Source organism: Podarcis bocagei, assembly GCF_964188305.1.
Source record: "Podarcis bocagei genome assembly, chromosome: Z".
In the NCBI taxonomy this organism is placed as follows: domain Eukaryota; kingdom Metazoa; phylum Chordata; class Lepidosauria; order Squamata; family Lacertidae; genus Podarcis; species Podarcis bocagei.
The window spans coordinates 1,390,328-1,413,050 of NC_138140.1; the positions used below are offsets into that span (position 1 = coordinate 1,390,328).

The following is a 22,723-nucleotide window of genomic DNA, read 5'->3' on the forward strand; positions in this document are numbered from 1 at the left end:
GGGGGTAAATAGGTGGACAGGCATTTGACAACATGCCCACCAAACTGGGAACTCGTTTTGTCTCCCCTGTATTTCAGTATCCCTCAATGGAAATGCCACATAATTTTGTACTAGCCTGAAAAAGTGCAAAATTCACAGTCAATAAATGGCATCAAAATACTAGCTTTGCCTCTTTTCATCTTTCTACCTGGCTTCCCCCCCCCCCCCTGCATGACGCACATCATTTTCTGTCCTGTGCATGGCGTCTGGTACATTGAGCGGTGTGGGCGGGGGCAAAATTTACCCATGGTGGTTTGTAATTCATACTGAGGAGTTTGTTAATGAATAAAAATCCAGCCTTACTCCTCGATTGCAGTGATTATTGTCAATTATTTTTATTGATTTTTCAGATCATTACAAATCAAACCAAATTGAATTAATTTAATACAATTTCCAAGATCATTGTCTCGGTGATTCTCCCAAGCTGCTATCGTGCTTTTGATAATAAATGAGCTGGTTTGGTTTTCTAAATCTTGCAAAATGGATTCTCCGAGATTGGACACAAGCTCACCGGGTGCCGAGTCCTGGGCCTGTGATTTCCCAGGTGATCAGGGTGGTTTATCTTTTCCACCCCCAGCCCCCTTTGAGGCAACTGCCGCCTCCCACCCAGCAGATACTTCGCACCGAGCTCTTCGTTGCACCTGACCTTGGGAGCGCTTGGTACTGGGAGATAGCCTCTGTGATTAAGAAGATCCCATGCCTACCTCTCTGCCATTCTAATGAGCTCTTTAAAAAGAAAAAAATCAAAGGGATGTTAATGGTGGAATCTTCACATTTCAAAGGGAAGGATATTTATTATACAAACCTCGACTCATTAGGAATGTCTCGATGTGAGAAGAAACAGCTGCTTCGGCTTTGGGGTGTGTGGGGGAGCAATGTTCTCTCTCTCTTTGTTTCCCACCTCCCTCCTTCAAAGATTGGCAGAAATCAGCTAATATTTAAATGTTGTTCTCATTGAACTGTATAACGGCGCTTCAGTGTTTTTTGCTCATCCTCTGTTGTGATGTGTTCATTAAAAAACCAGCACACTGAAATAGTTATGTTCCTTCTAAGGATGTGCTGTCATGCATCACTTGTCTTGTGATACATGTTGTTTGCCTACATGAAATATGAAAACCCCTCCTTCTGAATCAGGCCAATGTCCCACCCAATCCAATATTGGCTACTCTGACTTGCAGCAGCTGTCCAAGGCTTCCCGCAGCAGGTCTTCTGCTACTGAGCTTTACGTATTATGAGGTGGCAGCATAACAGCCACCCATTCTTCAACAATTGCTAAGAGGCGGTGTGTCGTCAAGGCCCTGGAGAGCTTGTGTCAAGGCCTAGAGAAAGCAGAGACGCAAGAAGCTGGAGCCTGCAGTGTAGACCAGGCAAATAAAGCCAGGGTGAATGCTTACCCGTTCCAGGGGGTGGTATTCCATGCACCTCTGTTTCCCCTTCGTATCCTGAGGGTTCAGAATGGTGGCTACGTCTTGGGAAGTTCCTGCCTCCTCTAGCCGCTCCTCCTCCTGTTGTGCTCCCTTGGAATGCTGTGCAACCCATGTCTCCTGGCGTTCTTGTCTACTCCGTCTTCATGAGCAGACTTTTAGATGCCTGAGAAATGCATAAACACAACAAACTTCATGCATAATGTATGGCAAGATGTGTGTTTGTGGTGTTTGGGTGACCCCAAGTCCTTTAAAGCAATGGGGCTCCTTCAGCAGGAAGCCCTGCCAAACAGTGTCAGAAGCAAATGCCTCCAAGTTTTCCTCTCCGCTTCAATGCAGAAGGAAATTTAAATGTGAGCCGATTTCTCCCTTATCTTTGATGAGAAGGAAGGGGAAAAAGAGATACATTTTCCTCTCCCCCCTCCTCAAAACCCAAAGCAGCTGTTTCATTTCTCATTGAAGCTTCTCTCTCCCCACCCCCATGAACTCTAACTCAGATTAAACTCTGGGTATAATGGTCTGTTGCTGGATCAGACCAGAGGCCCAGCGGGCGAGCGCTGCGTCTCCAGCAGTGGTCCATCAGATACGTCAGGGAGCTGGTGGTTGTCTTCCCTTATTGCTTGTCCCCAGCACCTGATGATATTCAAAGAGGCACTTGGGGATTCAGTTTAGGTCTTGTGCCTGGTGACATTGAGTGCGTGGTAGATAGCAAGTGACCACAGAAGTCAAAGGGGTAAAAGCCCCCAAAAGATGACTTGTGCAAGCCGAGGTAATTCCAGGGTGTAAATGCAAGTGGGCAGCTTACCCTCTGACCATGTGCCGTGCCAGCCCCACACTATATGTTAGCCAGGGAAAATGTGTCTGGTAGTGCTGGACTTAACCACTTGGAGATGGTGTATACTCCATTGAACCGGGGGGGGGGGTGTCCCCTGGAGTTTTCTGACCCAGTGGCCTCCCGTCTCTATGCGCTCTGTGCTCAGCAACTGATCTGTGGGGCTTGCAACGTTCCTTGTTTGCTTTGCAAGCACTTAAAGCTTTTTAATTTGTGGCTGGTGGGAGCCATTGCACTTTATTCCAATAAAAGTTAAGCTCAGACATTTGTAACAGATAAAGTGTTAGCTCCAGTATGTTTTCCTAATGACAGATTTTTTAGATTCTTATTACTTTGGCTATCTTTTTTAAATTATTATTATTAGTTTGTACTAAATCTTGGTGGATTAAGTCTGGTCCAATTAGTTAACGAAGAACAATGGATCACATACCTTCCGCTAGCAAAGCATATGGAATTATTTGCCGTTCTGAGCTTGAAAGAGTCATTCATGGAGGAACAGCTTAAAATGCTGCTGACACATTTATGATCCACGTGTTTTGGTTTGGTTTTTGCTTTCAGTTCGCTCTTTGAAACGGAGTCCCATCCCCCCAGAGCCTCCCTGATAAAGTCCGCAAGGATAATTATAAAGGACATTTCTATTAACCCCCCAGGGCCATTGTATGTGGCTGGAATAATTCTAAAGGTAATTGTTAAGTTTACACCCTTTGCAGTAGCGAAATACACATTTCCCAACACTTAAAAAAATTGCTGGCTGGTTACTTACACCAGATGCTTCTTGCCTTGGCCAGCTTTGCTGCTCTGAGGCGCTGAATGGGTCTCCTCCGGCTGCATTTCCCCCTGCACTGATCTGCACCCATGAGCGCCTGCTCCTTCCTTTGTCCCTTGCATATCTTTGTAAGATGCAGGGTTGGTCATGAGAACTGCCTGCATCTCTAGATACAGCAATACTATGGGTTTTTTTGTTTCTTTTAGCCCTCTTTAGGTGGGCTTCTGTTAAGATGGTGCTGCCATTTCTGCTTGTGGCGTGGTCCCCAGGGTGCTTCCTTATTCCCAGCCAGGCTCCTGGGCTGAGCAGCTCAGTGTTGTCCACACGGATCGGCAGCGGCCCTCTGGGGTTTCAGGCAGAGCTTGGGCTTCCCACATGCAAAGCAGGGGCTTTGCCACAGAGCGATGGCCCTTCCCCAAGCTGATTAACCAATTCATTGGTCTGTGAACAAGATGATCTGTGAACATGATTTTGTTTGGTGCAAAGCAGCATTTTGTGTGGGATGCTGTGGGTGCCGGAACTTATTTTTCCTGTTCTCCTCTAACCTGTAACATCTCTTCACCTCAGTGAGCTAAGAGGTTTTCAGATCAGAGGGAAAAGTTTCACTGTGCTTGCTTCTCACGGTTTTGGTTTAGCCATCCTGATGTGCAGCTCTGCTGCCAATGGGCTGCCTCCTTCTCACTCTTCCAAGTTGGCTAGAGATGAAACACTGTCTTGCTTCTGGACTCCAAACTGTTCCAAGAGCTTCTTTACCTGAATCCCTTGTTAGACACTCCCTCCTGGTTGGTAGGCAGGGGGGAAATGTGGGGCCTTGATGAAGTGGGGATCCTTCCTCCCCATGTGGTAAGCATGGCCAGCGCAGAGTGAAGCTGGGTGGGGGAAGCAGGACGCTCCCTTGGCCACAGTACAGCATTTTCATCTGGGGAGCAGCAGCAGCACCAGCAAGCAAGCTGACTGCGGGTGGCTTAGTTTCAGCTTCACCATATGAACGGCCATGCAATCCGGCCCACAACGCTTTGTTTTTGTGTGCAGCCTACTTAGAAGAAGGTGGAACAACAGCGAGCCCTCTGGCAGCGGAGACTGGAAAAATTATCATGGTGGTGGAATTTTTATTGGTGAAACTGTACTTCACCAGATGCGCTGTCTGTTTCATGCATCTGACAGAGCCTCCTTCTGCCCACAGTAGCTCATGCCCCCAGTAGTTTGCTAGCTCATAAGGTGTTATAGGATTCTTAGTCTGTTGAAGGAAGAAAAAACAAAACAAGTACACACCAGTGCAGCCTAACAAACATGGCTACTCTCCTGGAAGTTGTAAAACTTGGTAGCGATACCTGCCTTATTGAATGAAGGAGTCAGACTCACGCGACGGAGAGGAGGCAGGTCATAAAAAAATGCAGGGGCTTTTGGTGCCCACTCTTTTTAAAGACAAAGAAGCACACTTCCTTCAGACAGGCCTGGCTCCAGCCACATGCCTGGCTTGCTGGCTTGCTGGCTTGAGAGAGAAGCTCAAAAACGAGCTTACTGATGGACTGGTAGAAGTTGGCTGTGATTGTGTTGGTTTCTTGCGATTTCTGGACAATACTGTTGTATCTTAGCCAAAAAGAACTAACTGCACTGTGGGAGAAGCAAGAGCCCCTCTTGGTAGGTGGGTTTCTTGGCCTCTAGTAGAGCTCTGATTTATGACCACTGGAGTCTTTGAACTTCAACTGTCTGGAACAATCTCTAGTGTATCACTTACTTTAGCATTTCTTGAAGAGGCTTGTTCTTCCAGCCCCCATTTTGTGACAGAGCTCTGGGCAATTTCAGCACAGAGTGCTTCCCTTCCTTTGTTTAACCTCTGACCTTCGAAAACAAGAGTTAATCAAAAGTTCTGAGGTAGCTAAGAGGAAGAGGAAGTGTTTGGTTACAAATTAAATATGAGCAAGCCATGCGCCATAAATCCCTGATCGTGCTACTAGTGGGTTTTTTTTGGGGGGGGGGTTGTATTGCAGTTCCATGCGGTGCAGGGCGTTGTGGTTATAAATCCAGCCTCTGTGTTCTGAAAGGGGGAAATGCAAAGTAAGTCTGACAAGCTGCCTTTCCCAAGATAAATTTTCTCTCTCTCTCTCTCCCCGCCCCCCGCTGGTCCCCTGGTCAGCTGGACTTTAAAGTTTGTTAGGCAGTGTGTGAATGGGATCAAGGAAAGGAAACCTGGCAGCCGGCGGTTGTGGTTTGACATGGTCAATTCCATCAGGGTCACCAAGCCAAAACAGAGGCAGACCTGTAGCTCTTTGTCATGTCTTGGGGATCCACCAGCGAGGGACCCTGGTGTGCAGCTTGTGGTGAGGAGCATTATTCATGTGGAACTGAGGCATGCAACAAGCATGCTGTGTAGCGGTTCTTGAATGTTTCGCATGGAATTCCTCTGTAAGATCAGCTGCTCATCAATCCTGAAAGCATTTTAGCATGGAGATTAAAAACAAAAACAAATAGCAAAAAAACCCCAACCAAATTCCTCATTCAATTACAGATTGCCAGATGTTTTTGTGTGTTTTTTAAATAAATGTATTAATAGTAGTTGTTGGGTGAGGCACTTTGGCTTCCATTGCAGCAGGGGGCGAGTGGGTGTCCCCTATGCGGCTTACTTGCCCTGGCAGGCAAGGCTAGTTTGGCACACCTGAAAATGCTGCTGCGCTGAGATTACACTGTGTGTAGACGTTGCTGAAAGTGGAGAGAAAGTCTCTGCCTTCTCTAGTCAAGTATTCCAAGTGGTCAGGCTGGGAACGTTCCCTCTGCATTCTCTCTGTGTCATCTGTCAAGTCCGTTGATCTCTGTGCCCTAAACCCAGGGCTGTTCAACCCTTTGCACTGAAATGGTTCTATCCAACTCTTAAGCTCTCCAAACTCTGCATCCAGAAGAGCTAGATTCTGTGACCTGCACAAACCTATGCAAATTGAGCAGCTTTCCACATGCATGTATGTGTGTACGTACACACACACACACACACACACACACACACACACTTGCTTGGCATGTCTTGCTTTACATTTTTACTTTTCTGCACAATTCTCCACATCTTGCCTTTCCTCATAAACTTCTTGTATCTTGTGTATCTCCTAGTATCACTTGGAATCTTCTTCTGTGCTTTCTGGCTTCTGAAAGTTCAGCAGGCATTGCCCATATTCTTTCAGACATATATCTGCAGCCACAGGGGCTTGAAACCTTTTTTAAAAGAGTGCAATCTAAGTTATGTGAAAGTTGGGATTCTGCAGCCGCTAACACTGTCTACACTTTTGCTCTACTTCTGTGGGGCAAATTGAGCTTTGTTTGGGTGGGCAGAAAGTGAGAAATGCTTTTAAATTGTTTCTGGAAGTTAGTCTGGTCAAGAGAATCAAGCATAGGCTTGGATTCAAATGCTTCTAGATGAAATCCTTGCAGATTAAACGAAACTAAATCACAGGATAAAATTGAATAGCTTATGAGTGGCAGAGTGGGATACATTAGTGTTTTGTCTCTTGCAAAAATATTTCTGAAACAGCCTGTTACTTGTGCACACGATGGCATGGGATTGGTTTTCCTCGCCACGTTAATTGAGGGGAATCTATATTGTCCTATCGCAATTTGAGTCAATTTGGAAGTTGGTTTTTTTACCCTGAATTCTGACTGGGCACGAAGAAGCTGGCAGAAAGACACCCCCCCCCCCCGAGCGAGACTTCCTGGTGCATTGAAATTGGCCCTTGTCTCCAGATAACTGCTCAAGGCAGAACGTCTGCTGCGTTCTCTCCCCCGATGAAAGGGCAAGACAGGCCCCTGGGAGCTCTCTGGCGGTTGCAAGAGCCTATTTAGAGGAAAGGGAGCTGGTGGCACACAGTTGCTTAGCAAACTGAGCCCAGCTCCCCAAAGACGTACTCTGGGACGTTTGATACCTATACCTTAGAGAAAACCATAGGCTGCGCATCTAAACCTTTTATCAAATATTCTGGCTTTCGTCCTTCTGTGCTTGCCAGTATTTATGTTGGCTGTTTTGTTAATAAACTGCCTGTTTGAAATTGCAACATCCCCGTTTTTCTGAAAGTGGAATGTCCCTCGTCTTTGCAAGATCCTGTTCTCTTCCCCAGGCAGCCCGGGTGCCTGAAGGGGCTGCACTGCCCTGATGCAGCTTTTCAGACTATAAAACACCAAGCACACGGATTCCCTGGGAAACCCAGCCAGGTGGGCGGGGTATAAATAATATATTATTATTATTAATATTAGCTGCAACCAGAAATCATTTTTTAAAATACTTTATTTTAATTTTTTACAATATAACAACAATTTCCCATTCAAAATAACACCATATTCATTTGTTTGACTTCCCCCTCCCCCCGGTTTCCCAAAAAATCATTTCTTTTTCCTTGTATATAATTACTTTTTCCATTTATTTTCCAAATATTTTTAAACCTAGTTATAAAATTACTTCATCAATGTTACATCAATCCTGCTAATGTTTTAACATGCTTACAGTGTTCCTTAAAATAGTCTATATATTTTTCCCATTCTTGATTGAATTTCTTCTTGTCTTGATGCCTGATCTTCACGGTAAGTTTAGCTATTTCGGCATAGTCTATCATTTTCGTTATCCATTCTTCTTTCATTGGGACCTCTCCTTCTTTCCATTTCTGGGCAAATAATATTCTAGTGGTTGTAGTGGCATACATAAACAATCTCCTTAGCTTCCTTGGTAATTCATCACCTATTATTCCAAGAAAAAAGGCTTCTGGTTTTTTGATAAACATTATCTATCTATATATATATATATATATATATATATATATATATATATATCATTATATAACATTTCCCAGTAGCCCTTTGCTTTTTTGCACATTCAGTGGATCCCCCTGCTTAGAGCTGCCAGTATTAAGTCCTGCTGGATTTGAGTTTGTTGGTTCCTCTGGTCACCTCTCTCTCTTGGACTTACAAAAGGAAAAATAAAATAAAATCATAACTACAGCATCCTGAAGCTGAGGCTCCAAGACTTTGACCACCTCATGAGAAGAGAAGACTCCCTGGAAAAGACCCTGATGTTGGGAAAGATGGAGGGCACAAGGAGAAGGGGGCGACAGAGGAGGAGATGGTGGGACAGTGTTCTCGAAGCTACCAGCATGAGTTTGACCAAACTGCGGGAGGCAGTGGAAGACAGGAGTGCCTGGCGTGCTCTGGTCCAGGGGGGTCACAAAGAGTCGGACACGACTAAATGACTAAACAACAACAGCATAGCAGAAATCGATATAAATAAAACATTAAAAGTACACAACTAGGCTGAACAATTTCCACACAAAGCACAACAAAATCTAAAACTGACAAGAAACCAATAGCAACAACTCCTCAAACCCACAACAAGACCCCAACCAAAGAGTCTGTTCAGCAGCCTCAGCTCTTCTGGCTGGAGTCAGCCAGGCCCCTCCCTCCCTCCCAGGCCAGTTCCTTTCATTCTCGGCTGGGAATTCTCCCTCTTAACTCCTCCTTTTTCATTGTATTGTTTGTGCTGCAAGACACACAACACTGTCCTCAGGCTGCTAAAGATTATACAGTCAAACCTTGGTTGTTGAACGTAATCCGTTCCGGAAGCCCGTTCAGCATCCGAAATGTTTGACAGCCAAGGTGTGGCTTCCGATTGGCTGCAGGAGCTTCCTGCATTCCTGCAGAAGCCGGGTTGGACAACCGGCTTCCAAGAAACATTCGGAAACCGGATCACTTCCGGGTTTTTGGCGCTTGGGAGCCGAAACATTCCAAAATGGAAGTGTTTGGGAAGTGAGGTTTGACTGTACTTGCCTTAGTTTCAAAGAGTTGCCAGCACCTGGGCAGCTTAGTTCTGGCTCTGTGGAGTGGCGGAGGACAGTGGACTTCACACAAGTGCTGATGCTAAAAGTACCGTATTTTTCGCCCTATAGGACGCACTTTTTCCCCTCCAAAAATGAAGGGGAAATGTGTGTGCGTCCTATGGGGCGAATGCAGGCTTTCCCGGGCTTCTTGCAGCTCCGCGCCACCCTCCCGATCCCGGCACGAAGCTGCGCGGAGCTCCGGAGGGTGGCGCGGAGCGTGCCTGTGCTCCAGGGCTTCTTGCAGCTCCGCGCCACCCTCCCGATCCGGCGCGAAGCTGCGCAGGACTCTGGAGGGTGGCGCGGAGCTGCCTGCGCTCCAGGGCTTCTTGCAGCTCCACGCCACCCTCCCGATCCCTGTGCGAAGCTGCGCGGGGCTCCGGAGGGCGGCGCGGAGCTGCCTGCGCTCCAGGGCTTCTTGCAGCTCCGCGCCACCCTCCCGATCCCGGCGCAAAGCTGCGCGGGGCTCCGGAGGGTGGCGCGGAGCTGCAAGAAGCCCTGGAGCACAGGCACCTCCGTGCCACCCTCCCGATCCCGGCGCGGAGCTGCGCGGGGCTCCAGAGGGTGGCGCGGAGCTGCAAGAAGCCCTGGAGCACAGGCACCTCCGTGCCACCCTCCCGATCCCGGCGTGAAGCTGCGCGGGGCTCCGGAGGGTGGCGCGGAGCTGCCTGTGCTCCAGGGCTTCTTACAGCTCCGCGCCACCCTCCCGATCCCGGCGCGAAGCTGCGCGGAGCTCCGGAGGGTGGCGCGGAGCTGCCTGCGCTCCAGGGCTTCCTGCAGCTCCGTGCCACCCCCCGGATCCCGGCGCGAGGTCCTGCGGGGTCGCAAGGCTTGCAGGCAGCAGCCTGCAGCCCATAAGCTCGGGGGATAGCAGGGAGGCGCAGCGCTGCCACCCCGCTATTCCCTGACCTGATCTGAAGGCTGGGGGGGGAGCAAGCTTGCTTCTCCCCCCCGCCAGCCCCACAAGCTCGGGGGACAGCGGGGCAAGCCGCCCCCCCACGGAGGCTAGAGATGCTGTCCCTGAAGGCAGAAGAGGGAGATGGAGCGCTCTGTCTCTCTCTTCTAGCTTGGGGATGGCTGCGCAAACCTGGGGGCGAAATAAATTTTTTTTCCTTGATTTCCCCCCCAAAAAACTTGGTGCGTCCTATGGGCCGGTGCGTCCTATAGGGCGAAAAATACGGTAGTTCTCAGCCCTGAATCTTCGTTCTGCTTGAAGGCTTTGCCTTGAATAGCGTAACGGCTCATTAAATTTAGCCATCCCATTTTAGAGAAGAGGTGTGCGCGCTCTCTCTCTCTCTCTCTCTCTCTCTCTCTCTCTCTCTCTGTGTGTGTGTGTGTGTGTGTCAGGCAACAAGTAAGGAAAACAGAAATCTTTCTTTAAAAACCCAAGATTTGACTTGTAAAATTCAGCCCTGTAATCTTAATTGTTTGAAGGATTTTGCTGTTCATTATTAAAGCATTTATTAAATTTATATTCCCACCCATTCCATCTGGAGGAATTGTTTGTTGTTGAATATTGTGTGTATAGTATGATTTGATCGGTTGTATGTTTCTTTAAATCCCCCCCCCAAAAAAAAAAGATTGAAAGGCGGTGTATAATTTTCAGTGAATAAGTGCAGACTTCGAAGCAACATCTATGGACAAGGACCCAAGCCTGTCTTTAGTATAATTCAGTTAAGTCTTCAAAAAGATGAGAAGCAAAGCAGCTCTTGCACCAAGCACTCCAGTGTGCCTCCCTCTCTTTCCTGCTTGGGTGTGTTTACCAGATTTCTTCTTAATCTGTGAGCGAGGCTGCTGCTCCAAGGAGGCCCTCTCTCTTTCTCGCGCTCTTGTGGTGGCTCTTAGCTCCATTGAGGTTTATGAGACTAAGAAATAGGAAGTGGAACTTTATCACCCCCTCTTAATCCCCCTGGAATGTTTACATTCTGATGCCAAACTCAGAATTTCTGTTCCAAAGTAGTAATTGTCTCTCAAGCTGCCAGTGAGCAACAGCTCCTGGAGTTGCTCAGAATGTATCAACAGATGTGATAATTCTGTCCTAGAATGTGAAAAGTTTAAGTTCTTTATCAGTGCAGGGTTGATAAGGTACTTAAGTTTTACGGTAGCCTTTGCAAGCTGCTGGCAGATGTTAGCATTAGTGTGCTATTCCCGTTATCTGTCACGTCTTCTGCATCTCACTTCATTTATTACTGTGGCCTGACGGTCAGAGCACTGACTCCTCTGCCAAGGCAGCTGGGCTGCGGAGGAGCTGTGGTCCTCATCACTTGTGGTGCGGTTCAGTTCCCCGTTTCCCCTGGCAGCGAGAGGCAAAGGCATTCTTGTAGCTTCCTCGTCCACCATTATGGTTTTAGCAGAATTCTTGGAAGAGTTTTTAAAATAATCCAGCTGACCTCAAAACCACAAAACTCCATTAAAGTGATCTTGCAGCACACAGCAGTGGCAGCCCTTGTTTTTGTGGGGTTGGCGTTTCCCTGGAAGATGCATTACTGGTGGGAAGAACTGGGTTTATTCATCTCTCCCTGCCACAGTTGATCTTGCACCAGCAAACCTTCCAGGGAACAGAGACAGCAGTGACGGTGCCAGAGCCCTAGCAAAGGAACCTCTGTGTTGCACAAGCACTATAGCAGTTTTATATTTGTTGAGGTCACTCTGCAAAGTGAAACAAGTTTTTCTTAAAATGTTTTGAAAAACTTAATCCTGTGCTTTTCTTTTTCTCCTTTCTTTTTAGTTATCTTCCGTGGTTTGAAGTCTTCTATAAACTGCTCAACATCTTGGCAGACTATACAGCGAAGGGCCAGGTAACTGTGGAGAATTGTGTGACTGGCTGGGTGAGAGAACCTTTAAAACATTGTTTAAGGCCAAACCTGAGGCTCTGTTCAAATGTGATGCTTTATATCTTGGGCTCACTCACGCAGGAAATGGCCATATCTTGAAAACTATAGGTAGTAACAAAATCACACTTCCTGCTTCCCGAGCAAAGAAGACTAAAATTTTGCCCAGTTCATCAACCTCTCTTTATGCTTTTCCAACTTATATACAAACGTGGGGATTTCTCATAGGAGCTTCATATCTGAATTGTCCTGAGAATGCTTTTGTAGGTTTCTCAGAATTTTGCACAACCTATTTGTAGTAGGTAGCATATGTGGCTTCTGGAATTACATACCTTATTTTGCATTGAAATTGATCCCCACCCCAAATCTGCAGTGTAAATCCATTCTTCAAACAGATCCCTTGCATTTGGAAGCCCTTAGTGGCCCCAGCCCTAGGCTCCACTGTGTGCCTGTATCTCAGCTTCTAACACTGCAAAGTACACTAAAAAATTTTAGTAAAATAACTGCCATTGTAATAAGTGGGTGGGACTGTAAATTGCAAAAATTCCAGCCAGGGGGTTGAGACACATTTCAGCAACCTTTCTCACAGTCTCTGCTATAGGAAGTAGGTTTTATTATTTCCCCAAATGCAAAATAAACTTTCCTCCTACATGAAAGAAACATTGTCTTTGCACCAAAGAAAAGTTACAGTTGAAGGACATGCAGTTGAGGTGGAAGCTGGATTTACCACCAGACATTGCGGATTTCAAAAGTTAGGATGCCAAGCCTGTCCTTATCTCCTTGGGTTTGCCCTGATTCTGTTTCTCAGCTTGTGTATATATGAGAGAGACAAACAGGCTGACTGTCATCTGGTACGCAGGCTGAGACCCTCTCTGCCCATGGACTGTCTCGCCAGAGTGGTACATGCTCTGGTTATCTCCCGCTTGCCTTTGAAGGTGACTTGGAGACTACAACTAATCCAGAATGCGGCAGCTAGACTGGTGACTGGGAGCAGCCGCCGAAACCATATAACACCGGTCCTGAAAGACCTACATTGGCTCCCAGGGTGTTTCTGAGCACAATTCAAAGGGTTGGTGCTGACCTTGAAGGCCCTAAATGGCCTCGGCTCAGTATACCTGAAGGAATGTCTCCACCTGTTGTCCAGTCCAGATACGGAGGCCCAGATCCAAGAGCCTTCTGGTGGTTCCCTCACTGCGAGAAGTGAGTTACAGGGAACCAGGCAGTTGGCCTTCTTGGCAGCAGTGGCAGGCTCTCCCTGTGCAACACTCTCCCATCAGATGCCCAGGAAATAAAGAATTAAACCACTTTATAAAGAACCACACAACTAATAGGAGACATCTGAAGGCAGCCCTGTATCGGGAAGTTTTTAATGTTTGATGTTTTACTGGGCTTAATGTTTGAATTTGTTGGAAGCCGCCCATAGTAGCTGGGGCAGCCCAGTCAGATGGGTGGCAGATCAATCAATCAACCAATCAATCAATCAATCAATCAATCGTGTGTTAACAAAAACGCTTGTTTTAGAAATCACCCCCTCCATTTATTTTTGTTCTAGGACAGCCAGTGGTATGAACTTCTAGAAATGCTTTATAAACTACCCATCCCTGAGCCAGGCTCATCTGTTCATCTCAGTGTGGTAAGTATCACAGCTAATACATTTGCATGGAGTCCTTCCTGCTCTGGAACTCCCTGCCTGTGGACATTAGACAGGTGCCTCCTTTACTATGCTGCTTCACGTGCTGATTTTTTTTCCTTTTCAGCAGGACTGCCCAGACACATGATTTAGTTACATTTGTTTTACACTTTTATTGATTTTATCTTGGTTTTAAATGCTGGTTCTGTGCGCTTATTTTTAATTGGATTGTGGATTTTAGGCATGTTTTATATCTCATTGGACTTGTACACCACTTGGATAATGGAGCAAGCAGTTCATATATGTATACACCCAGCTAAAACACCTACACTCCCAAACAATGAAACTCATGACAAAACAACAACAACCAAAACCCGCCCAGAAGAACAGGCAGCAGCCTCCAAAACAAATAGAGCAAAAAGCCCTTCAATTTCAAAATAAAAATGGGGCAGGGGGCCTTAGTGGATGACCTTGGTCTCTGGGCAGCGCAGTGCACATGTTAAGGACTCCAGGTCTGGTAATAGCTAGATAATCAATAATAATAAATGGCCCACCCATCTTCAAGGAGCAGTAATGGTAACAGCGTACCAAGCTACAAGATGACATTGTTATCACGCCTCTTCTCCATTAAATTGTATAACACTGAATCACTTCGAAGTCCATCTTAATGAGGACAATTTAGGTGAGTTGTTACGTGTCTTTACTGGAGCTTTGAGTGGACTATGTCTGTCCTCTCTGCACCGATTATTAGCTTGGGAAGTTAATAATCTCTGCCACTTGGCAAAGAACTAACCTTACTCTCTTCTCCCCCTCCGCCCACCCCAGTTTCCACCCTAAGGACTGCTTTGCTCAGTCCGCGAGCACTAGCCACGTGGGCTGTTGAGGTGCCCAGATGGTGTGTGGGGCATCTCAGTCACATCCCTGCTCAGGGCATCTCTCTGATGCAGAGGACAGGCCACCTTGCAGGTGTGTTTTGGTCGTTGCTCCTGACCTCCCTTTGCCCTGGACATTTCATGAGCAGTGGAGCAGGGAAAGACTGTCAGAGCAGAGCACAGAGGCTGTGCTTGTTTCAGGCTCTGCCTGCCTCTTTCCAGGCTGTTACGGATCCGTGCTTATTTCGCACCATCCGTTTCCATTCCTAGTGCTCTCTCGCTGTCTCTCTGTTCCTGGCCTCCTCCCCCCTTCCAGCCAAATTAATATAGTGACAGGTTTGGAGAGTGAAGGCTTCGTTTGTACCTGTTTCTTCATCTCTCACGAGCAAAGCCTCTTCAGCTTCGGAGTATTTCAGCCCATATGCTGTTTGCAAGGTGCTGAAATGTCAGATAAACAACAGATATAGGGCAAACTCTGAGAATCCTCATAAAAGCACAGTACAGAATTAAAATAACATCAGTATCGTTGCAAAGAAGCTTGATGTGAGGCTTCTATTTACTCCACGCTACAAGGAATAGCAGTTCCATGTCCAGAATATATAAATCTCCATCTGTTTGTTCCTTATGCAAAACAAAACAAAACAAAAAAAGCACGAAGAGCGGTGGAAGCCCTGGAGCTCCCGCCAAGGAAATCAGCCCTGCACCCCCAGCTTTCGCTGTGCCACCAGATGCTGCTAGTGCTGCTTAAAGTTTGTCCATAGCCACCTTAAGAACCACAAAACGTTGTTGCATGTTGCTTAGCTTTGCAGTTTACACCTGAACAGAACAGCTGGTTCTTCATATACCCAGCATTCCCCCCCCCCTTCCTGAGCTTGCTTTGCCACCCAAAACGGAAGCTGTTCTGTGCGAGAGATGAAACCTCCTCAGATTCTCTTCGCCAGCTTTGCAGCAGTGGCTGCAAATGTGCCTGCGGCACAAGTGCTGGAAAGATGTTTTGAAATAAATTAAGCATCATGCCCCATTCGTGCGGCAAAGATATTGACTGGCAGCAAATTGGTTTCTTGGGCAGCTGCTTTTAGTTGTACCACAGGGGCTTTGGGATGTTTCTGTTTTGTATGACTAGGTTTACCTTTTTGTTTTTTAATGTTATATAAATGATGTAAGTTCTAAACTGCATTTAAAGCAGAATAAGATGTTTTAAATAAATGCAAAATATATGGTGCAAACAAACAGACAAATAAACCCTTTTTACTCCCCCCCCCTTGCTCCCGACTTTTAGCACTCTTACTTTACTGTGCCTGACAACAGAGAACTTCCCAGCATACCTGAAAATGTGAGTAATACTCTCTGGTGGTCACATAATGCAGATTCCACATGTTTGTGGTGGTGGTGGTGGTGGGGAGAGTCAGGTGAACCAAAGAGACAAGAAAGTGTCAACTTGGATATATTTTCTCTGCCACTTGTAAATTGTGAACACACTCAAATACTGCTCAGAGATTTTTGAAATACTAAGCAACATATAAATGTTTTATATGTGTGTGTGTGTGTGTGTGTGTGTGCGTGTGTGCGCGCGTGTGCATATGTACACATTAGGGTGGGGGGGGGGAGAACACAGTCAGTATAGAGAGCTTGTGCTTTCTGTTTGAACAGCCAGCTTCTCCAAAGACAGAAACTTTCCCTTGCTTCTGCTTCCATTGGCAGGGTAACTTACCCTGCGCCTTGTCAGGGGTCACTTCACCAAAAACATGACTGCTACTATTCTGCTGTTTCCTGAACTGAGTAAGGCAGCCACATGGTTTGACCTACCAACGTTTGTGAAACGGTGCATATTGGACATTGGATGTAACTTTTGGGAAACTTGCTTTCAGTCCCCTTCTTCCTTGGGATCATTAGTTCCAGGAACATCAACTTGCTAATCTTTTCCAAGTAGGTTTTTGTACAGAGACTGTAAAGAACACCAGATTCCTTACCTGGAAGAGATGTTTGTGAGATTGCAAGTTAGATGGTTCAGTCTGCCCTCCTTTCTCTAGAGCACAGCTTTGCAAACTTTTCAAGCTGAAGACACACTTTTTGGACATTCATCATTCACAACATAGCAATTCAGTTTTGCATCATTTCATGACACAATAATTCAGTTTTACTAGCAAACTGGAGGTTAAACTAACCCTTTCCAGCCCCAGAAGGAGTGTGGGGACCGTTTGTGCGACACACAGTTAGGAAAGCTCTGCTCTAGAGAGATGTTCCTTGCAGCAGTCATCGTTTGGTGGGGAAGATGATCGGGGGCAGCCATGGGGCCACACATGACAGGAACACTGGCCACATGTGGCCTTCAGGTTGCCCACTCCTGTCATAAAACATGTGAGTGGGAAGGTGCTTTCCCTGCCCCTTGAAGCATGCTTAGAATAGTAAGCTTCCCTGGGATTCAGTGCTAAAGGGGAGGGGCTGTAGCTGAATATTAGAGCACCTGATTTGCAGGTAATAGGTGCCACATTCATTCCCTCCATCTCAGGGTATGGCTAGGAAAGATGCCTGTCTGAGACCCCAGAGAGGACTGCTAAAAAATAAAATAAAACCTGTTGCAGGCAAGTAACCTGTTCTTCTTTCCACTGAGAGGAACATCCTTGAGTGTGCTAGGTTTAGTTTGCAGGTGGGTAAATTGAGAAGCACACCAAAGAAGCCACAGCAAGGTGCGGGAATCCCTCCAACCTCTTGTTTAGGTTCCTGTGTCTCAATAGCACATGTTTGTATGCGCACGGACACATGTGTTGGTTTTAGAAATATACAGGCTTCTCCCTGCTTCACCAGTGCCTTTGCTGTGTGCCAGCATTTGTTGGCAAGAATTCCAACACATGAGTCAACTTCCCATAACATTTGAGCAGTAGACATTCAGAATGCTTATGAATCAAAGGATGCTATAAAAACCAACGGCTCTAGGCCAGGAAGACTTGGAAAGGATTTTAAAACTGCATGTTCAGCCTGTGGGGAGGGTGCAACTTTTAGCGCTTGAAGACCTATTCATTTAAAGTGTGCGCTTTCGGGGTGGAGAAGGCAGGGCGTGGGGAGAGGGCTGGAGAATGAATACAGCAGATTTGGGTGGTGTCTATGATGTTGTCATTGAGGGGTGTCCAAATAAGTTGCTTTAAGGATGTTGAAGGCCCACTAGGGAAGAACAACAGAACAATGAGAGTGATAAAAGCACAGCCCCATAAACTTTTATTTGGCTTTGCACGTGTGGGTCTTGGAGCAAAGAGAAGTAAATGCAAAACGAATGCAGAGGCTGGCTGCTGCTTCCTTGTTGTTCTGCTAGTTCCTCCTCCATATTCATCACTTTCACACTCTGCAGCCTCCCCAGGATTGTCTCGTCTTTTTTGCCTGATGCTCACTGTGCCTCCGCCTTGTACAGCACCTAGCGCGCAACTGAGATACAAAGACATTCAGCAGCATTTTGTGCTAGTAAATCTTTGCTAATATTTCCAGAGAACTCTGTGCCAACAGTTATAAGGCCAGGAAATCTAAGTCATGTCACCTAGATCCCTTTGAGCAAAGTTGCCGATTTTGCAGCTTTTGTAGTCCTGGAGAGATGCAAGGCATGAAACAGAAGAATGGAGATGTCCTATTAGTGATTCATGACACCCCATGTTACTTAATAATCTGTATGCCAACCTTTCGTGCTTAGTTACAGATCAGATTTACAGTGCATTTTAGATCTAATCGTCAACTAGGAACCAAATCTGCAGTTTTGACTAGGCTTAATTGCAGCTTAGTGGGCTTTATTCCTGCTGAATAAAGCTGAGTACTGGCAAAAGCCTATGTTGGCTGCTCAACTGCTTCAAGCATAATGCCTTTGCTTTGCTTTGGAAATAGGGTTAGGGTTTTACCTTCTCTCACAGCAGTTTAGTTTTCCATTTGCCCTTTTGCAGTCCCCTGTCTCTTGGGGACACCTGTCCTTCTGAGCCTCATGTGTGGGCCCTTTCTTTCCAGGACCCTTTCTTCTCCATTCCATCCTTTCCCTCTTGGGGGTGTGGGGAAAGAGAGCCCCTATGTGTGTCAAATTGGCACAGGCGCTTTGGGCAGCCCACCTTGGTTTGGCACCCACTGCCGCTGCTGCTAAAAGCAAAAGCACCTTAAAGAGTGCCTGAGTCTCTTGGTTCCCTACTGGCTGTCACTGGTCCCTCAGCACTTTCTGGCTAATCCCCAGTCTTTCAGGAGTGGCAGCTTTTTATCAAGGAGAAATGCACTCCGAAGAAAAAGCTCCTGCGTCTTACTACATCAGTGTCTCATAGAACTGCTGTCACGCTCAGATAATTTTTACAAAGTCCCAAAAGCTTATCAAATCCCCATTAAACTGCCAACCTCCTTTTTGCTGTTTTGCCTTCTGTGAACAACTTCTTTGACCATTCTGCCTCTGTCTTGGTGCAGCTCGTTCAGCAAATGAAAAAGTGCTCAGCGCCCCTTTTTTGCTGGCATGCCCAATTCCTGTTGCTATGGGTGAGGCTTGGCCTGAATCGTACCTCCAGATCAACCTGCCGTTACATATTGAACTATCTCTAAAGGAGAGCAGGTGACCCTGCCATGACGCAAGGTAGAGTGGGAGACAATCAGTGGCAAAGCAGGAGACAGATCTGGGATGCAGTCCCCTGGGGAGTATAAGAATACCCCCTCCTGTCAAATCCTTAAACTCTGCCCTTTTGAGTTTGATTGATGATGTCGCCTGAAGACCTACCCTAGTAAACCCCGCCCCAATGACATCACTGGAAGTTGGGATCCAGGAAGTGGAAGGCACATGACGCTCCTTCTATGACCACATAACCCCTTGAGTCCAGTGAGGTGGGGGTTTATTCCTCTAAGCCAAAATGGGGTATCTGATCGGCTTTTCTCGCTTCGTGCTCCTGTGCACCTTCTGTTACTCTCAGCTTTCGAGTGGGGCTTGTGTAGGACAACTTCCTAGTGGGTTACATATCTCATGTTACTTGGCGGGAGGTGCTGTGCTTTGAATTTTCCATCACCAGCACCACAGTGCCTTAGGCAGGCCTGCAGTGACAGCCCCACACTCTGGGTTTTTGTTGTGGTTGCTGCTGCCGTCACTGTGCCCTCAGCAACTGCAGCTTCCAAACGGCTTCTGTTTAGACACAAACATCTTGCTAATCAGCACAGATGGGATAAGAACATTTGGGGGGGGGGCGGCGCGAGGGGGGGGGAACATGCCAGTTGAAACGTTTTTTTGACAAAAATCTGCTTTCTCTTCTTCTCCCTCCCCCATTCCCACCTGGATGTGATAGGACCTTTCTCACTTCAAGCTGTCTAATAAGGCCTGAGTGGTGCTGGTATAGCGACATGGCCTTTGTTAACCAATGTGTGTTTGTTGTTGCATGTGATTATTTTTTTTAAAGCACAATGGTTCTCTACAAACCCCCATGCTTAATTTTTGGTCTGTAGCTTTTCCTTTGTATTTGAACAACAAGCTGTGGAACATATTTCAGCACAGTATGAAGCTTCTTGGCAAACTTCTCAGGCCAAGTATTGGGGATTTTAGAGCTATCTTTGGATCTGTCAAAAGTGCTAATGGGCTCTGTGAGCTTCCTCATGATTCTAAATCCTATTTGCTCTTTGTGGTTTTTTTTTTGGGGGGGGACCTGCGTGTGTGTTGCCTTGTTTATTTCATTTTGTAAAGGGTTAAGGTCTCAATTGAATTCATAACGAGCATAAATGTGCTTTTATTAATACACTTGCTTGTGATTGCTCTTTACCTTTATAGCAGTGTAAAAAAAAGCCCTGCTTGCTGAGCTCTTGAGCACGTGATTCATCTTGGCTTGGTGGCCATCCACCCAGCTGTTATTCCTGATCACTCTATTATGAAGCTGCTGCTTCTGTTGCTGCTTTGAAACCCAGCAGCCTGGTACAAATCAGCACAGTTTTGCACAGTCAGTGGAGTGACGCCTGGGCCTGGCCCCTGTGCTCCACACTTGGATTGGGAAGTCCTCAGCAAGAAGAGTCAGAGGACATTAGAATCAGTATCTTTGGCCAACCTTGAAGCCTTGTTTGGAATTTCTAGGGAGAGCTGCTTGCAGGCAGTAGACAAACCTGGTGGGTTCGCTAAGACATTCCCACCCTCCATGTCTTGGGGTTGTTCTGGATAAGTCTAAACAACCCCTCAATCTGCAGTTGCAAACCCCGGGCTGCTTGTCAGCAACTGTTCTTGTGTCCCCCCATTCCACAGATGTTGCCACAGCTGCTTCAGGAGGTAGTTAACTTACTGCTATCTCCTTTAAAAAACATATTCATAAAGTTCTTCCTTCTTCCTTCCTAGAGAAATCTGACGGAGTATTTTGTAGCTGTAGATGTGAACAACATGCTGCACCTCTACGCCAGTATGCTGTATGAACGACGCATCCTTATTTGCTGCAGTAAACTGAGCACTGTAAGTTGACACTGAGGCGCTTGCTTCCTTTTGGTCTGCCGGGGAAGTCTCTCTTGTAGGAACCCTTAGCAGTCTGGTAGGCTGCTCAACCTCCAGAACTTTCACAGACCATTTCACACCCCCTGACTGGACTCCTGGGGATGGGTTAAGTGATTTGAGTAAAAGACACAGTGCCTCCCCCCAAAAAAACCTATCTGAAAACCAATTGTTTGGTTTTGGACATACAGTCATACCTCGTGTTGCGTTTGCTTCATGATACGTCTTTTCAGGTTGCCTACGGCGACCCGGAAGTAGTGGAAAAGGTTACTTCTGGGTTTCACCGCTTGTGCATGCACAGACACGCAAAATGACGTCATGCGCATGCACAGAAGCGGCAAATCGCGACCCGCACAGATGTGGGTTGCGTTCTGCTAGTGTTGCGAACGAGACTTGGGAACGGATCCTGTTCGCAACCAGAGGTACCACTGCATATATTTATGTTAATGTGTGTGCAGCACACTAAAATCGTAAAGGAATTACTTTCATGTGATTTCCAGAGCAGCTCTATTGGTGTACTAGCAGTAAAAAATCCTCTGCATCATATTGAGATCAGTTGAAGCAGAGTGGTCTTTTTCCTTGAATAGTTAATTCACAAAGCTTTTGTCTCCCGACTCTACCCATTGCCAGCTCTGGCTCCATCTACTACCAGCATTCCCACCTCCTGCCTGATAAATTACCCCTAGGGTAATTCCTGGAGTAGGAATGGGAACTAGAGAGAAGGTTATTTCTTGAGATAGGGGGTTGATTGGCCAGAGGCTTGTAGTGCCGTGGAGAGATTGTTGGGCCGGCCACACTTCCAGGTGTGTGGGATGAATTGGGATAACCTCTGATGCACACTTCCTGGGGTGAAAGGCGAGCTACATGTGTGCTGCAGTTTTATCTATTTTAAAATAGTAATTATCTCTGCATCAGAACTTGGGCCGAGATGGCTGCCCTCTCCACCTTATGTGCTCCTGGCAAGTATGTTCCCTGCCTCAGGCTGAATGCCCCACGTGTGTTTGCTGCCAGCAGTGCCTGAAAATGTGCCTAGCTTTGTGTGTGCCTTAATGGCAACCTTAGCAGCATATAGGAGCTTGACAAAAACTCTGAGAGTGTAGCAGGTCATCACTGAGGCTTCTTAGCCTTTGAAGTACAAAGTTTTTCCTCTCAGTGCAGGTGTGTTATAATAACATTTCTTCAGTATTAGCAACAATGGGCTGTTTTGTGCCATCTGCCTCCATCTTTCTATGTATGTTTGTGTGTGTGTATGTGTATATGAAAAAATAATTGATAAACGATGGCTTTCAGGTGGCTCTTCCCGTGACCTTCTCTTGATGAACTCTGATGGTGGCTGATAAGAACTGCATTTTTCGCAATTTTGTTTGATACGAATGCAGGCTTAATGCTACTTAGGGTCCATCAAGCACCTGAGAGATGAAAGCTGTAGTGCACTCAAAGGGCCATCCACTCCAGAAATGGCCCTACATCATTACTCGAAAACAACAACACAAAACACCCCAGTTTGATATGGTTCAAAAGTTTAGATCTGTGTTTTTCAAGGTTTTAACAGTCAATAAGCTTGTGCATTTTTTTTTTATTAAACCCCCACCCCTAAAGTTTTCCTTGCTGTTCACTGTGTAAATGGATATTGATTGTGGGTTTGTATCGGTTTTAATTCCATGATAAATGCTGAATAGCATGGACTTAAATTGCAGAAGGGTGTTTTCTGAAGTTCTTGTTTCCTTGCTTGCCAGTGTTACTGTTATTCTGGTATCTAAGTGACTCTCTACTCACAGAGTCTGGTCTTGATTGTATGATATTGCAACAGATGCCCCAAGAAACATGTGTTGGCTAAAGGGGAAACAAGCTACACTGAAGTTCCTAAAGAAAGGAAGGCCAAGCCCTGTTGATAGAAAAGATGAAGGGAACGAATAATTGTTAAGGCCCAACACCAAATAATACGAACTCTGTGCCCAAATTCAAAAAATTATTATTATTATTATTATTATTATTATTATTATTATTATTATTATTATTAACAACAAGTTCTGGT

The 22,723-nt window shown here is 46.3% G+C and overlaps 1 protein-coding gene across 6 annotated transcripts in view; it reads left to right on the top strand.

Annotated features, from left to right (window-relative positions):
* DENND1A (DENN domain containing 1A) overlaps positions 1 to 22,723 on the top strand; it is a 281,962-nt gene that overhangs the window by 141,710 nt on the left and 117,529 nt on the right. For 5 of the 6 annotated variants that reach the window (XM_081179677.1, XM_081179679.1, XM_081179678.1 and 2 more), the window contains exons 6-9: positions 11,630 to 11,699; positions 13,285 to 13,365; positions 15,514 to 15,567; positions 20,542 to 20,652. In XM_081179677.1, coding sequence (XP_081035803.1) covers positions 11,630 to 11,699; positions 13,285 to 13,365; positions 15,514 to 15,567; positions 20,542 to 20,652 — 316 coding nt within the window. Of the gene's footprint in view, positions 1 to 11,629; positions 11,700 to 13,284; positions 13,366 to 15,513; positions 15,568 to 20,541; positions 20,653 to 22,723 lie in introns of those variants that run through there. The other variant, XM_081179682.1, reaches the window with a different exon arrangement.